At 42.6% G+C, this 18,217-nt stretch overlaps 1 protein-coding gene across 1 annotated transcript in view; it reads right to left on the bottom strand.

The window, feature by feature from the left end:
* Nucleotides 1-9,324, bottom strand: part of LOC124551001 (ADP-dependent glucokinase) — an 89,936-nt gene extending 80,612 nt beyond the window's left edge. The window contains exon 1 of the mRNA XM_047125837.1: nucleotides 8,975-9,324. Within this exon, the coding sequence (XP_046981793.1) occupies nucleotides 8,975-9,303 (329 nt within the window). The 5' untranslated portion in view covers nucleotides 9,304-9,324. The remainder of the gene's footprint in view (nucleotides 1-8,974) is intronic.
* Between the last annotated feature and the right edge of the window lie 8,893 nt (nucleotides 9,325-18,217).

Genomic DNA, 18,217 nt, shown 5'->3' with positions numbered 1-18,217 from the left:
GAGACAGGAACATCATCCAGGTGGTCGCAGGTGAGGAGTGTCCTCGACTGAGCAGATGATGCTGTCTGAATTAGGACAGACCCAGAACGCATCTCAGACAAACCGTACACCTCTCCATACTTGTCTTCTAAATGTCCGACAAAGAACTGAGGCTTCATGGGGGTGAAAGATTCCCCATCAGAACGTGTACAAACTAAGAATCGGGGCAAATATGGCTCATGCCGTTCTTTAGCCTGACGTTCCTCCCACGATGTGGGCAGGGAGGGAAATGAGTTCAGATCATATTTCCTGGCACTGAACTGATGCTTTCCTCGCTTTGAGACTGCTGGTTGAGGACCAGCGACACATGACAGACTCCACTTCATTGCGGGTCATCCGCCCTGATGCAACCCACTCCAACCAAGGGCCCTCTCTCGACAGGTGCCACCCAGCCACAGCAAGCGCCACCTGGCAGAATGGCCATTGCCGGGAGTCCCAATGCCCCAGGGAGATAGTTATCTACTCCTTGGCATACGTGGGGAGTTAACACAGGCATCAGTAAAGCGATGACTGTGTTGTCAGGGAGCTACATGAAGACCCCACCACAACGGACTGGCTACCGTGCTGGATATTAGGTAACAAGTAGTCCATTGTCATCGTCAGTGCAGAAAGCGACACTGCACAATGAATGGTGGAAATAGCACCCAGGAAAGTATCCGTGCCCAAGAGATGGAGAGAGAGCGGGACTCCAATGCGATGACGAATAAGCTGGCTAAAGGTCTCTACGCATGACGGACACAATGCACCAAGTAAGGCGCCCTTCCCCATTCGACTCGCTCTTTGGAATAATTTTGAAATATGAAGGTCAAAGCCGAGAGGGCACCATCACATAAGGGCCAAAACGTTTGAGACTCTTTTTAGTTGCCTCTTACGACAGGCAGGAATATCATGGGCCTACTCTTACCCCCGAACCCGCAGGGGGCGGATCAGATAGTGATAGTGGGTGGAGCACGGAACAGTCGTGATAGGGATGGAGAATATGATGTAGGTGGTTACCTGGCAAAGATAGCTACTCAAACTGGTGGCACTAATGTGCATTTCACGCAACTGTTTCAGCGTCATGATAGGCCTCATTTTAATGCGGCTGTCACGCATGTTAACATGGAGCTGGGGTGCATGCTGATGGCAGAGGGCATGGGTCACATTTCAGTAGTGCCAGTTGGGTCTATCAGTTGATCAGGTTTCACTAGGACTGGACTGCACCTCAATAGGGATGAGAAGGGGAGGCTGGCAAAGCTTATAGGTGACATTGTAGTGGGTGGAGGTGGGATCACTCGTGGAAAAATTCATGTAGTAGTTGGTGTTAGAGCTGCACCTTTTTTAGATTGAAGTCAGCTGATAAGTAGACCTGCTTAGAGGAAGTACCTGTAAGTGCTCGCCTTCAGAGGACGTCATGTTTCTAAGTAGAGAAGGAATTAGCATATTTCATCAAAATATAAGAGGAATTAAAGATAAAGTTAGTGAATTGCTTATAAATGTTGAATCTGAAATTATTGGTATGTCAGAGCACCACTTAAATAGTTTGACAATTCAGAGGCTTCCTTTACCAGGATACAGATTAGCTGGCTGTTTTTCAAGGAGTTCCTTGCAGGGTGGAAGAGTGGCTGTTGTTGTTCTGGTCTTCAGTCCTGAGACTGATTTGATGCAGCTCTCCATGCTACTCTATCCTGTGCAATCTTCTTCGTCTCCCAGTACCTACTGCAACCTACATCTTTCTGAATCTGCTTAGTGTATTCATCTCTTGGTCTCCCTCTACGATTTTTACCCTCCACACTGCCCTCCAGTACTAAATTGGTGATCCCTTGATGCCTCAGAACATATCCTATCAACCGATCCCTTCTTTAGTCAAGTTGTGCCACAAACTCCTCTTCTCCCCAATCCTCTTTAATACCTCCTCATTAGTTATGTGATCTACCCATCCAATCTTCAGCATTATTCTGTAGCACCACATTTCGAAAGCTTCTATTCTCTTCTTGTCCAAACTATTTATCGTCCACATTTCACCTTTATACATGGCTACACTCCATACAAATACTTTCAGAAACGACTTCCTGACACTAAAATCTTTACTCGATATTAACAAATTCCTCTTCTTCAGAAATGCTTTCCTTGCCATTGCCAGTCTACATTTTATATCCTCTGTACTTCGACCATCATTAGTTATTTTGCTCCCCAAATAGAAAAACTCATTTACTACTTAAAGTGTCTCATTTCCTAATCTAATTCCCTCGGCATCACCCGACTTAATTCGACTACATTCCATTATCCTCGTTTTGCTTTTGTTGATATTCATCTTATATCCTCCTTTCACGACACTGTCCATTCCATTCAACTGCTCTTCCAAGTCCTTTGCTGTCTCTGACAGAACTACAATGTCATCGGCGAACCTCAAAGTTTTATTTCTTCTCCATGGATTTTAATACCTACTCCAAATTTTTCTTTTGTTTCCTTTACTGCTTGCTCAATATACAGATTGAATAACATTGGGGAGAGGTTACAATCCTGTCTCACTCCCTTACCAACCACTGCTTCCCTTTCATGCCCCCTCGACTCTTATAACTGCCATCTGGTTTCTGTACAAATTGTAAGTAGCCTTTCGCTCCCAGTATTTTACGCCTGCCACCTTTAGAATTTGAAAGAGAGTATTCCAGTCAACATTGCCAAAAGCTTTCTCTAAGTCTACAAATGCTAGGAATGTAGGTTTGTCTTTCCTTAATCTTTCTGCTAAGGTGAGTCGTAAGGTCAGTACTGCCTCACGTGTTCCAATATCTCTACGGAATCCAAAGTGATCTTCCCCGAGGTCCGCTTCTACCAGTTTTTCCATTCGTCTGTAAAGAATTCGCATTAGTATTTTGCAGCTGTGACTTATTAAACTGATAGTTCGGTAATTTCCACATCTGTCAACACCTGCTACTTTCTTTGGGATTGGAATTATTATATTCTTCTTGAAGTCTGAGGGTATTTCGCCTGCCTCATACATCTTGCTCACAAGATGGTAGAGTTTTGTCATGACTGGCTCTCCCAAGGCTGTCAGTAGTTCTAATGGAATTTTGTCTACTCCCGGGGCCTTGTTTCGACTCGGGTCTTTCAGTGCTCTGTCAAACTCTTCACGCAGTATCTTATCTCCCATTTCATCTTCATCTACATCCTCTTCCATTTCCATAACATTGTCCTCAAGTACATCGCCCTTGTATACATCCTCTATATAATCCTTCCACCTTTCTGCTTTCCCTTCTTTGCTTAGAACTGGGTTTCCATCTGAGCTCTTGATATTCATACAAGTGGTTCTCTTTTCTCCAAAGGTCTCTTTAATTTTCCTGTAGGCAGTATCTATCTTACCCCTAGTGAGATAAGCCTCTACATACTTACATTTGTTCTCCAGCCATACCTGCTTAGGCAGTTTGCACTTCCTGTTGATCTCATTTTTGATACGTTTGTATTCCTTTTTGCCTGCTTCATTTATTGCATTTTTATATTTTCTCCTTTCATCAATTAAATTCAATATTTCTTGTTACCCAAGGATTTCTACCAGCCCTCGTCTTTTTACCTACTTGATCCTCTGCTGCCTTCACTACTTCATCCCTCAGAGCTATCCATTCGTCTTCTACTGTATTTCTTTCCCCATTCCTGTCAATTTTTCCCTTATACTCTCCCTGAAACTCTGTACAAGCTCTGGTTCTGTCAATTTATCCAGGTCCCATCTCCTTAAATTCCCGACTTTTTGCAGTTTCTTCAGTTTTAATCTACAGTTCCTAACCAATAGATTGTGGTCAAGAGTCCACATCTGCCCCTGGAAATGTCTTACAATTTAAAACCTGGTTCCTAAATCTCTGTCTTACCATTATATAATCTATCTGAAACCTGTCAGTATCTCCAGGCTTCTTCCATGTATACAACCTTCTTTTGTGATTCTTGAACCAAGTTTTAGCTATGATTAAGTTATGCTCTGTGCAAAGTTCTACCAGGCAGCTTCTTCTTTCATTTCTTCCCCACAATCCATATTCACCTACTATGTTTCCTTCTCTTCCTTTTCCTACTATTGAATTACAGTTGTCACTTATAACTATTAAATTTTCATCTCCCTTCACTATCTGAATAATTTCTTTTATTTCATCATACATTTCTTCAATTTCTTCATAATTTGCAGAGCTAGTTGGCATATAAACTTGTACTACTGTAGTAGGCGTGGGCTTCGTGTCTATTTTAGCCACAATAATGCGTTCACTATGCTGTTTGTAGTAGCTTACCCGCATTCCTATTTTTTTTATTCATTATTAAACCTACTCTTGCATTACCCCTATTTGATTTTGTATTTATAACCCTGTATTCACCTGACCAAAAGTCTTGTTCCTCCTGCCATCGAACTTCACTAATTCCCACTATATATAACTTTAACCTATCCATTTCCCTTTTTAAATTTTCTAACCTACCTGCCTGATTAAGGGATCTGACATTCCACGCTCCGATCCGTAGAACGCCAGTTTTCTTTCTCCTGATAACGACGTCCTCTTGAGTAGTCCCCGCCCGAAGATCCGAATGGGGGACTATTTTACCTCCGGAATATTTTAACCAAGAGGACGTCATAATCATTTAACCATACAGTAAAGCTGCATGCCCTCGGGAAAAATTACAGCTGTAGTTTCCCCTTGCTTTCAACCGTTCGCAGTACCAGCACAGCAAGGCCGTTTTGATTAGTGTTACAAGGCCAGATCAGTCAATCATCCAGACTGTTGCCCCTGCAACTGCTGAAAAGGCTGCTGCCCCTCTTCAGGGACCACACGTTTGTCTGGCCTCTCAACAGATACCCCTCCATTGTGGTTGCACCTACGGTACTGCCATCTGTATCGCTGAGGCACGCAAGCCTCCCCACCAACGGCAAAGTCCATGGTTCATGGGGGGAAAGAGTGACTGTGTAAATTTAAAAAAAAGTATTCCATTTGGGTCCATAGATCTATCACGGCACTGCACTGAACAGATATTTAAATGTTGTGCAGGGTCAGTTGAATTTAGTGACACTAAACTTCTAATTGTCATTGTTTATGGGTCACCTAACTCTGACTTCAGAGCATTTTTGCTCAAGCTAGAGAGGGTTCTTGATTCAGTTCATAGGAAATACCAGAAATTAGTTACATGTGGTGACTTCAATATAAATTTTGTATATGATGGTGCAAGAAAAAGGATGTTGGTTGATCTCCTAAATTGATATCATCTGATGCAGACACTGTTTTTTTCCAAATAGGGTGCAGGGGAACAGTAACAGAGCCACAGACAATAATTTTTTTCATTCTTCATTACTAGATGAGCATTCTGTTATTAAAAGGGTGAATGGCCTTTCACAAACCATGAAGCACAAATTTTAACACTCAAAGGCTTTGGTAGGCAAACAAATGTCACACGTAATTACAAACTGTGCAGAAAAGTTAATCCAACAGCAATAGAGAGTTTCTTAAACCTTGTCAAGGAACAAGAGTGGCAGGATGTTTATAGTGCCAATAACATAGATGATAACTATAATACTTTCCTTAACACATTTCTCATTCTCTTTGAGAGTTGCTTTCCATTAGAACATTCTAAACAGGATACTAGCAGTAGTAGGCAGCCCAGGTGGCTGACTAGTAGGACAAGGATATCATGTAGAACAAAGCAGGAATTATATCAACATGTTAGAAATAGTCACAATCAAGCTACGGTAACCTTTTACAAACTGTATTCTTAGTTGCTTAAAAATGTTATTAGGAAAGCAAAGAGTATGTGGTATGCAAATAGAATAGTTAATTCACATGATAAAATTAAAACCATATGGTCAGTTGTGAAGGAAGTATCTGGTCAGCAGCACAAGGTCGATGGTATAAAGTCAGTTGGTAGTAAAAATATTTCTGTTACTCGTAAATCAGATATGCGTACAGTATTTAACAATCATTTTCTGAGCATTCCTGGTGAATTAAACAAAAATTTAGTTTCTTCAGGGTACCATATAACTATCTTGGCAAATGCCTTTCCAAGATTGATGTCTGAAACACTCCTCTGTGATACAGACAAGGGGGAGATTGAGTCAATAATTAAATCACTGGTTATGATGGAGTGCCTAGCAGAACATTAAAGTACTGTGCTGCACATGTTAGCCCTGTATTTAGCCATATTTGTAATTTTTCCTTTGGGAAGGTCAGTTTCCAGAACAACTGAAGTACTCAGTAGTAAAGCCGCTTTATAAAAAAGGAGAAAGGGATAATGTAGACAATTTAGACCTATTTCTATGCCATCAGTGTTTGCTAATGTTATGGAAAAGGCTGTGTATGTAAGGATAACTGATCATTTTATATCACACAATTTACCATGTAAATGTACAGATCGGCTTTAGTAGTCATTTAACAACTGAAAATGCTATATTCTCTTATCTCTGTGAGGTACTGGACGGGTTAAACAAAAGGTTTCAAATGATAGGCATATTTTTTTGATTTGACTAAGGTGTTTGAGTGTGTTGATCACAAAATATTGCTCCAGAAGTTGGACTATTACGGAATCCGGGGAGTAGCTCACAATTGGTTCACCTCGTACTTCAGCAACAGCCAACAAAAGGTCATTATTCACAATGTTGAGAACGGCTATGATGGGGGTGGGGGGTCCGAGTGGGGTACGGTCAAGTGGGAGGTGCCCCAGGGATCAGTGTTGGGGCCACTCCTGTTCCTTATATGCCCTCTTGTATTACAGGTAATTCTAAAACATTTCTGTTTGCTGTGACACTAGCTTGGTAGTAAAGGGCACAGTGAGCAACATTGGCTCAGTTCCAAATAGTGCAGTTCATGACCTAAGTTCATGGCTTGTAGAAAATAAACTAACACTAAATCACAGTAACACTCAGTTTTTACAGTTTCTCACACACAATTAAACAAAACCTGATGTTTCAATTTCACAGAATGGGCATACAAGTGAACAGCTCAAATTTCTAGGTGTTCAGATAGTAAACTGTCGTGAAAAGCCCGCAATCAGTATCTTGTTCAAAGACTTAATGCTGCAAATTTTTACTATTCAAACGGTATCTGAAGCGAGTGATCGTTCAACACAAAAATTAGTCTACTTTGCTTATTTTCATTCGCTTATGTCATGTGGTGGTGTATTTTAGTGTAATTCTTCCCATTCTAAAAGGATATTTTTGGTTCAGAAACAGGCAGTTTAGGCAATATGTGGTGTAAGTTCACGAACCTCTTGTCGACCCCGTTCACTCAGTTAATACACGGCACAAAGCAAACCTGCATTTAGATCGGACTTCCTTAACTCTTGTGCAGAAAGGTGTGCAGTGTACTGCTGCATCCATTTTTAATAAGCTACCACCCAAATTCAAAAATCTTAGCAGTAATCCACGCGCTTTCAAATCGAAACTGGAGAGTTTCCTCATGAGTCACTCCTATTCTTTCAAGGAGGTCCTTCAAAAATTAAACTGATTTGTGTTTACATAAAGTATGGCTTCAGTTTTTTGGGTTCATAACATTATATTTTTATCTGTTATTACTTTCATGTTGTAATTTCATTTACTGACACGTTCCATCACCTGGGAGATTTGCTCCTCAATTTGGTCCTACAGAACTTGACGTGTAAATAAATAAAATAAAAAATGAATGGATGTGTTGCATCTGTGGGTCTAACACTAAAGCTACAAGTGTTTTGAGCCTATTGATACCAAAACATTGGCTTTGACCTGCTGCAATGCTATCGCTGTGCGTGATGACAGAACTTTGTCAAAACAGGTGAAACATAGCAGCAAAATATATTTTGCATCTATTATTTTTTACAATGGAAGTTGCAGTGGCAGACTGGTCTGTAGCTTAGCCCATGACTGGAGTTAGGTAATGGGTGATTCCATTGTTACGGACAGTTGTACAGTTGATAATGAAGTAACATATTAACATGAAAATACATCCCATAAGTTATTTATTTTTTTCTTTTTATGAATTGACCGTACTATGGACTACACAAAGCCAAGACTTGATGATACAAGCTGTAACACATTACTGAGGAAATCAAACATATTGCACATGTATTTGTAATTCTTGTAATACCTGCAATATACTTCAGTGTGTACACCAGATTCCTTCTAGTAGACCTATGTAACAGTGCAAAGGTAGACTTTTCTAAAAAAAAAAAAACACCACAAGCCCACAGGGGACATTCAACTTCTTTGTTTAGACTGCAGATCATTTAGTTCTTGAGTGGTGGTGGCACAGATCATGTTGTTTACTAGATCCATATAGGTCTAGTAGTGATGGCAAGTGAATGTCGGATAAAAATGTTACCGAGTCCCAGAATCACAATCAATCCACCATGTGAATCACAGTTGGTTGGTAAATTATGCTGACGCCATTTGAGGTTTTAGGCCTGTTCACAGTGCACACTAGTAGTTACAAACTTGAAATAAATAGTCTTTTAACAATGAGGCTGTGTTTTATTACAAAGTTCAAAATTTTTGGAATGACACTATTTAAGGGAATATTTTGTGCCACATAAATGACACCGTTGTTAAAACCACTAAACGAATAAGTGGTTACGCACAAATTCAAAGCTGGTAGTTCCTTTTTCTGTCTCGGAATGACACTACTTAAGGGAATGTTTTGTGCCACGGAAATGGCACCGTTGTTAAAACCACAGAACGAATTATTATTTTTTTTTTCGCTCGGCGAAGTAAATGAAACCCATTTCGGTTCAGTATCAACCATACATAAATACTGACACGATACTATGATTTCAAATCCATGTAACGATAATTCATTACTCTTTGTTTATGCAAAGGATTTTCTTCCACCAGTTTCACTCGGTGTAAAGGATGTAGGACAAGTCTACCACGTATTAATTAATTAAATGAAGCCAGTTCGAATTCACTTTGCTGAGTAAGCCCCTCGAAACGTTACCTAAAAGAAGTTTTACGGCATAAACAAACACTTACTCCGCAGCTGCACCATGCCTGAAGAAATACGCGTAGGATCTCAGAAGTTCATCTCTTGATCTGATATCACTGAAATGTTCAGGTTTTTCTGCAATGCTATCATATGTCAACAAAAGTCTAGCATCAACAAACACGTCCTGACATGCACCGTAACCCAACGCTACTTTTGGGTGCTGGTTTAAGGAAAACTGCTTTTCAGCCTTCACCAATCCTTCAAGCACTGAATTTAACCTGGTTTGTAATTCATCACCCGCCTCTCTTCTCACGTACAATGAATATAAAAGGACTAATAATGAAATAAAACTACAGTACTTCAGAAAGTTTCCCATTTTTGAATTGGCACTTCCTAAACAGCAGGCAACCAAAGATAATTTACTACCAGAAAGATACGTGCCACGTGAAGAAAAAACGCTAAATACGAAAGGTCATATCTTTTACTTGTGATTTACGAATAGACGTCAATAATCAATAGTATTTGCTGCAAATCATTTATTTCAGTTTCAGTTTTGGTTAATTTCTTGCAACGTAAATCCAATGATTTAGTTGAAAACTAATTTTAATACTTACGCTTTGATTCAACATGCAACTAAAATGACACCACTGGCTTGCTTGGTGGTTGTTTGGTTGATTTGGGGGAGGGAGCCAAACAGCGGCATCATCGGTCCCATAGGGTTAGGGAGGGATGGGGAAGGAAGTGGGCCGTGTCCTTTCGAAGGAACCATCAAGCCATTTCCTAAAACGCCTGAGGGAAATTATAGAAAACCTAAATCAGGATGAAATTAGAATTATATATTAATACCTTCAGCTACTGACGGGCGTTGATATATATCAACGGGGACAGATGAAAATGTGTTCCCCGACCGCGACTCGAACCCGGGATTTCCTGCTTACATGGCAGACGCTTTATCCATCTGAGCCACCGAGGGCACAGAGGATAATGCGACTGCAGGGACTATCTCGCGCACGCCTCCCGCGAGACCCACATTCTCACCTTATATGTCCACACACTACATTCGCAGTGTCCCTACCCAACACACTCATTACTCAAGGAAGAGATTCTACCAAGTCCCGTATGAGTTCGGGTAATATGTGTGCATCTGCACAGAAGAAAGTCACGGTGGGTATTGACAGAACTATATACTTTATATGGATATGGTGTCTGTTCTTTCTTCGTCATCTCAAGGAAAACTGCTGAGCCACACTGACTGGGGTTCTGACCGCTCTACACCGCTACTGCTGTACTAAGCCATTGCGCAGTCCTTTCTGGCCTATGGGAGCCTGGTGTATGGTTCAGCATCACATTCAGCATTGCAGCTGCTGGACCTATCCACCACTGTAGAGTTCGACTTGCAACGGCAGCTTTCCACATCAGCCCAGTGAACAGCCTCCTCGTGAACGCTGGCGTTCTCTAGTGTGGCTCAGATGGCAACTGCTGCTTGTGAATTACACAGCCCACAATCATAATTAGTCGCACCATCCAAATTACCACCTCCATTTCCTTAACACGGCAATCCATTGCCCACAACAACTTCTGGGATTCCAATTGCACTCTGTGTCCAGTCGCTTCTTACTGAACTCAACACCTTACCTCTACCACCTTTCCTGCAGGTCCACTTACGTACATGGACCATGCCTTGGCCACAGCTTTGTGTGGACTTACTGCAAGGTCCAAAAGGCCGAGTGCCACTTGATGCCCTCAGCCAGCAATTTCTTTCTATTCTCGGCGAGTTACAGGGCTCAAAAGCAGTCTGCACTGATGACTCAATTGTCTACAATTTTGTTGGCTTGCTTACAGTCACATTGGATATACTGAACAGCGTTCCTGGGGTATTTTCACTGCAGATTTGGCAGCCATCCATCGCGCTCTTGAGCATATCTGCTCCTGCACAGATGAGTCTTTCGTCATCTGTAGTGACCTTCATTTGGACCAGGATGTGTGGGAATCCTGGGCATTGAACATGCTGACAGGCTGGCCAAATAGGCTGCCAGCAAATCAACTCTGGAGACTGAACCACTACAGACTGATCTCCAATTTGTCTTTTGTGGCAAAGTTTTTGGGGTCTGGGATGCCGAGTGGTGCACCCTCATTACACCAACTAAACTACAAGTTTTCAAGGAGACAATGATTGTATGTCAGTCATCTATGCATGCCAATCGCAGTGACTTCATTGTCCTTTGCCAACTCCGCATTGGCAAAACAGCTGGTATTGTTTTATGTTTTGTTCTTGAGGATGGTCTTCATCACTCCATCTAAGGTGAGTGTCTGGCCTCCACCCAAACTTCCATTTAACTCTTCCTCACTTTTTGCTTGCTGTTTGTTCGCCTTGGTGTTGGTCTTTTCCCTATCTATGTTCCTTGAGCTTTGTTTTTCAGGCTGGAGAGTTTAGTGTGCTGCAGAGTGGCTAGCTCATCCTTTTTAATTTTGCGATCAGACAGCCCAGGCTATCTGCTATATTATTTTAATTCCTTCCACTATGTTTTCCTTTTAGTGTACGTTTTCCCCTTTTGTTACCCTCTTTCAGCTTCTTCTTAAGTATGGTTCTGAGTTAGTTTTACGCCTTTTACTTTCCCCAATTCATTTTGGTAACGTTTTTATCCCGAGACCTGTTTGAATATGGAAAAAGGGACTGCTGATAGTTTGGTCCCTTTACTCCCCAACCGAACCAACCACCATTCGTACCTGTGATCGAAGAGTGGCACTGTTTTAAATAACTATATATCGTCAGCTGAGATAACTCAGGCAGAAATTGGTGTTGACATTTAGATGATGGCATTAGATTTGAATCATGAATACAATAAAAAGAAGAGAAATCATAAACGATGGATCCATATTTTACCCAGAAATCATGGACATCAAACAACCTTTATAAACAAAGCAGCATTCACAAACGAAGATAAATTCATGAACCACTTTCGAAAATAAAAGCGAATTTTGTATGCTTTTTGAGCTGTGTCTCGAGCTCACTTTGGAGGTGTAGTACTTGCTCGAGAAAGTGCAAGTGACAGTTTAATATTTGATAGCTGGCGATTACTGTCATCTTGAAATATGTTACCCTTAAGACTTATTTGAAAGCTGTTATTTTTATTGAGTACCCCACATCAGTTAAATAAGAAGCAATATCGAAGTTAATTTCTACCGACTTTTTGAGTTATACTTTGTGTAAGTGCACTAAAAGATGGTGTAATACAGTTGATAATAGGATAGTCATGTTCGTTTATTAAAAGCTACAGCACCCTAAAATTATAATTCCTTTCCCAAATCCACTATACAGGTGCTCAAGTGCATTTATGTCGCCAGTACTAGAAAATGGATATACTGCCAGTATTATATTAATTTTAACCGTTGCTAGGATTAAGTGAGCTGTTATGAAACTGCAAATCACCTTTAACAAATTACTCAATAATACTTGATTACTAATACATAAACCTCTCCATGTGTCATGTAATATAAGCACCACACACTTTCATCACAGAAATTAACCATTATGTGTTCATAACTGCAGTGGTAAAACCTATAACTTCCAACAAACGTGAATGAAGGAAGTTAACATTATGTTCCTGTTACAATAAACACCAAATTGCCATGGTTCTTGACCTATATCACAGAGAATAAAAAAACACATATCATGTTATCAGAGTTGGATGGTACTGACTGCACAGAACGAAATCAAACCTCACATCATTTTGTATTCATCATAGCTGTTCACCATAAAATGATCAGTTTTATGTAGTTACTCAAGTATAGTAATAACACTTTTTTTTCAACTTTCGCAATACATCTCACCTGTATTCTAAAGTAATTGCAGGAATGTTATTCTAAATAAGAGGTGAAAGAAAATGACAGCTGTTAAAGTGTAATTTATTTTATTTGTAACTATACATTTTCTACATAATTTTCAGAAATAAATATTTCTAGGTGCTAGATGAGCATGCAGATGCAATATTCTTACAAGATCTTAATAAACTGTTGTGTTCGTTGATGTAGGCATTGCAAATGCCTCTTATTTTAACATTTGCAATGTGTAACTCACAATTAATTTTGACCATTTTGACTACGTTTGCGAAATGGGACTCTGTGAAATAATTATTTATTTTTATTTTCTGCCACCAGTCACTTTTATTTGTTTTACGTTTAATTGCACACAGTACAATGCATTTCGAGCATCTGTTGCCCATCTTCAAGTGTTTATGTGGACAGAAAATTGTTACCTAAAAATAAATTGTCTTTAACGAAATTAACATAGTACCTAATGTTTACTGTTCTCTGATGAAGTAGCTGCTGGGATATTTGGAGGGAGAGGGCGCACTGATTGGCCAGAAATCGATGTACAGCGATGTCTTCTGCTGATATAGAGCTGTGCCTCGTTGTTTGTTATGATTGGCACTGCAGCCTGTGTGGGATGCAGATAGTCTTCCATCAGTTATTATATTGCGAAAATCGTGTGATATGTAGTTGACATTTGTTTACCTACGAGTTTGGCATGCCAAAGCTAAGTTTTTCATCCTTGGTACAGTCGCGGAGCTGTTATATAATATTACACAATTGCACTTTTATTTTGTCGCTGTTTTTTTATGTAAATTCACTGCATAATATTTCTATATACATGAAAACACTGTACAGTTGATAGTGGCCCTGTCACATAGCCCATAAAGTTGGCTACACTTGTAGTGTTTTGATGAGTATCGATTATTACATTACACTTTTGTATACAGTATATTAGTTTATATGCACATAAACACGTTTACTCATACTGTGCTTGAAAACCATGTATCCACTACTGGAAACAGCAAGTTGTTTTTCGATTTGTCGATTTGTTCACTCTGTGTCCAGCCTGCAGTAGCTCAGGCAGCTATCTGGAAGAGAAACTCTGACTTTGTCGAGGCCAAAAGACCAGTACACGGTTGAAGGACAGGACGTATCGCGTATCGGCGGTCGCGTATTGCCCGATGCCCTTGAGACTAGCAATATCGAGCAAGTCCGGTTGTCACCATACAGGGAAGATTGTGGGTTCGAACGGCCCCAGGGTGATTGCGCCGTTACGGTGAACAGTGTGGGAGAGGCGGCGGCTGCTGCGGTTGACAGTTCGAGAGTTCCAGATTTGCGGAGAGTGGGGTATTTGTACGCGCGTTCTCCCCCTTCCTCACCACTAGTCCTAGGGAGGCTGCGGTGGTCCGGCTGCAGGCGCACGGTGGAGGGGATAGCGGCTGCCCCCGGCGGTCGCGTTCGGCTCTGACAAGGGAACCTCCCCATCGCACCCCCCCCTCAGATTTAGATGTTGCCTACCTTGCGCATGGACTGCTCAGTTTGTATATTTTGCTTATTTCTTTCATAGTTCCACACAACTTCTTCCTGTTTTCTCGATTGATCTGTGTTCAGTTTTTCAAGGCCTATCCACTCTGCCAACTTATAACTAAATCCGAGGGGTGTGTGATGGGGAGGTTCCCTTGTCAGTGTGGGCATTCTGTCTGAGTCTGTGGCGGAGGATGTAGGCGGGCGCGCTCCGACAGATTGCCGCTATCGCAGGGCTCCACACCATACTTGGCATTCTTCGTCCCTGTTAACTAGGCTGCCGTGAATCGTTATTTCTAGGGATTCTTTGACAATACTTTTCCAGACGCCAGATGCTCAGCACAGCACCTTCATTTTTTCGAAGTTGAAGGTGTGTTCTTCCTTTATGCTGTGTTCTGCCATGGCTGAATTTTCTGTGTGTCCTAGTCGGACACATCTGATGTGTTCTTCACAGCATTTAGATATACAGCGCTGTGTCTTTCCAATGTACTGTTTTCCACATTCACATGGGATGCTGTATGTTCCTGGCGTGTTAAGCTTCAACGGGTCTGGCAGAACCTTGGAACTCCCTCGTCTTTGGTGGTAGGTGTAGAACGGTTTTGAAATTGTGTTTGCCCAGAAGTTGTGCAGTTTTGGCCGAGAGTGGACTCACGTAAAGAAGGAACGCGAGTTGTTTGTCTTCTTCTTCTTCTGGGGTTGATGCTGCTTCTTTCTTCCTTTTTAGCACCCTGTTGATCTGCGTTTCACTGTAGCCATTTCGGTGGTAGACCTCCCTCAGGTGTTGTAGCTCGGATGGTAGGCTGTCTTTGTCGCAAATGGTGTGTGCCCTCTTTACCAGGGTGGTCAGCACTGTCTGTCTTTGTGCTGGATGGTGGCAGCTTGTTGCATGAAGGTATAGGTTCGCATGTGTCTTCTTCCTATACACTGTATGGCCTAGTGAACCATCTGCCTTCCTCTTAATTAATATCTCATGGAAGGGAAGGCATCCATTTCCCTCCATTTCCATCATAAATTTGATACTCGGATGGATGCTGTTGAGGTGCTCCAGAAACTCATCTAGCGCCTGTCTGCCATGCACCTACACTACAAAAGTATCATCGACATAACGGAAGAAGTGCTTTGGTTTCTGGCCAGCGGCTTGAAGGGCCACCTCCTCGTAATGTTCCGAATAGAGGTTTGCAATCATCAGACCCAGTTGGAAACCCATGGCCACACCGTGGATCTGCTTGAAGAATTCCCCATTGCACAGAAAGTAGGTGGTTGTCAGTGTGTGTTTGAAAAAGCTGACTGTTTGTGGTTCAAAATGCTGAGCCAAAACTGCCAAGGAGTCTTGAAGGGGTGCTTTCATGAAGAGCGACGTCACGTCGAAGGTCACGAGTAGGTCTTCTCTTTGTGGTTGCATGTCCCTGAGTACTTCTGTGAATTTGGCCGAGTTTCTCACATGGTAGCTGCAGTGTCCCAGCGTCGTTAGGTATTTTGCTAGTGCTTAGCCGTGAGAGTTGATGATGTCCAAAATCGGCCTCAGAGGCTTATAGATCTTGGGGAGTTCATAAAGGTGTGATATCACTGGCGCTCTGGGGTGCAGCCGCTTCTTCATTGGCTCAGGTAAGTCAGATTTCTTCAGTAGAGCTATCGTCCTTCTAGTCATCATCGGGGTTGGAGCCTTCTTCAACCTCTTGTAGGCCTCATTTTGTAGCAGCAGTTTTGTTTTCTGCTGTTACTCGTCGGGGCTTAATGGCACTGTTGCATTCCCTTTGTCTGATGTTTTGCATCCACATGTAGTAAGCGTTGCTTCACGCAGTGGAGAATGGCAAAACAGAGGCACGCCGGTGACCAAGGGGTTGCAAGCACAGACAGCTTTGCTGACAGCAGCAGTCCACCGACAGGCTGAGGCAAGGACCCACACAGACCGAGCGCCGAGCGAAACCTGGAGAGTGCTGAGTAAGGGGAAGTGAGGCCAGCACGCTAAGTTACGCTGCAATATACTGCGGGAGTAATAACAAAAAGCTACCACCGAGGGTAAAAAATGTCCTCCTGCTGGATATAAATAGTGGAGCGCAGGCAGCAACAGACAGAAGCCATTAGGAAGCAGTTCGGATCTGAGGACAGATGTGGTCTGTGTCCGAATGTTCAATCTTAGTAGGTGACGATTCCGGAAGTCTGTTCCAGCTCGCAGGAGTCAAGTGTTAGCCGCCAGATGTCAGCTTCAGCTCTGGAGGTCGGCCCAAGTCCGGTCGGCACCACGGCTGACTAACCACAGCGAGTACTTCCAGCAGGACCGGCCACAGCGCGGTCTTGGTCACAGGCGCCGCTGGGGACTGACACCCGGACTTCACAGCAAACCCGGCCCCACGGCACATGGTCCGTCCATGATGGGACCTCGCGGACATCGCAACTGATGGCTTCCCAGCCGCCGGTGCAGCAGGCGTCGGCAGCTGACCTCACAGCGACGAGTTCATCTCAACCACAGGGCATCCTGGCTTCAGCGGAGCACTGGTGGCCTGAGGCTCCCGAGTGCGACCAGCGGCGTGCGTTGCGCGCATTGTCGGAGAATCTACACAGCAGCAGCCATGCGGAGGGATCCGCAGGGCTGGGCAGCGACGAGGAGGGAGAAATTGTAAAGAAAGTTCAATAAATAATTGTAAAACTCCACGCCGTCTCGTTCTTTGGAACAGCCACTGTGTCTGCTGCTAACAAGTGGTGCAGAAGTTGCAACAGATGGTAGGATCGTTGTATCAGGGTCGTCTCTGAGGGAGCGGAGAGCTACTAGTTCTTCCGCAGTTATGTTATTTTTAGGTAATCGACATCTGTTGATTATTCTGCAGATTTCCCGTCCGACTTCCTCTGCTTCATCCTTTGGAAGCCCTCGTATTGCTTCTTCCAAGCAACAGATAATGTTCCGTTTCGGTGTTGTTCTGGTAACAGGGGCGAAATTCAATCCTTTTTTCCAGGATATGATTGTGGCAGCGTCCAGTTCTTTTCCAGTCATTACAGTTTCGTTACATGGCAGCTAGAACCCGTGTAATATCATTTACGTGAAAAGGGAGGTTGAGCCCTATGGATCCCCCCCTCTCCTCTTGGCTATGTCCTTGATATTGACAGAGTTCTTAGATATCCTCCTGAGGTATAGCGTTGCAAATTCTGCCCAACTGGCGCGTTAGATTATCAAAATTCTGAGATGGTTGGAGGGTCCTGCCCATAATACTCCAAACATTCTCAGTTGGAGGGGAATCCGATGACCTTGCTGGCCAGGTTTGGCAAGGACAAAGACAAGCAGTAGAAACACTCGCCTAAGGCCGCCTTTATCTGGGGAGAAGGGGTTCTGCAGTAGCCTCACCTAGCTCTCAGGGGAAAAAAAATATAGTGTTGGCAGATGTGTTTCTTTCGAGAGAATGATTTAAATGCTGGTACTGCGCAGGTTTTTAACGGAGTCAGACCTGGAAATGTTTTATGGCTACTTACAGGTTACCATTCATCTTCCAAAATATTAAAAATAGACCACACCTTCAGTTCTAGCCCTCCCCCTACAAACTCTTGTTTGGGCGCCATTGTGCCCGTCATCATGCATCGTGAGTTTTTATTGCTAGTTTTCGCACTTGTAAAACTCTACCTTGGCCAGCAAGATCGCCGGATCCCTCCCCAATTGAGAACGTCTGGAGCAATATGGACAGGACCCTCCACCCACCTCTAGATTTTGACATTTTAACGCGCCGATTGGACAGAATTTGGCATGATATCCCTCAATAAGTCCTCCAACAACTCTATCGATGCCAAGCAGAATAACTACTAGCGTAAGGGCCACACGTGGACCAATTCGTTATTGACTTGCTCAATTTGTGAAACTCTTCATCTTGATTAAATCATGCAATTTTTCTGAAACTGTAGTCATTTGTTTGTTTGTACATGTACATCAAATCTGCTGGTCTTTTCGTCCCATTCGGATAATTCATTCG

Source organism: Schistocerca americana, chromosome 9 (assembly GCF_021461395.2).
Source record: "Schistocerca americana isolate TAMUIC-IGC-003095 chromosome 9, iqSchAmer2.1, whole genome shotgun sequence".
Lineage (NCBI taxonomy): Eukaryota > Metazoa > Arthropoda > Insecta > Orthoptera > Acrididae > Schistocerca > Schistocerca americana.
The sequence above is the reverse complement of the archived record's forward strand: the minus strand, read 5'-3'. Positions and strand labels throughout refer to the sequence as shown.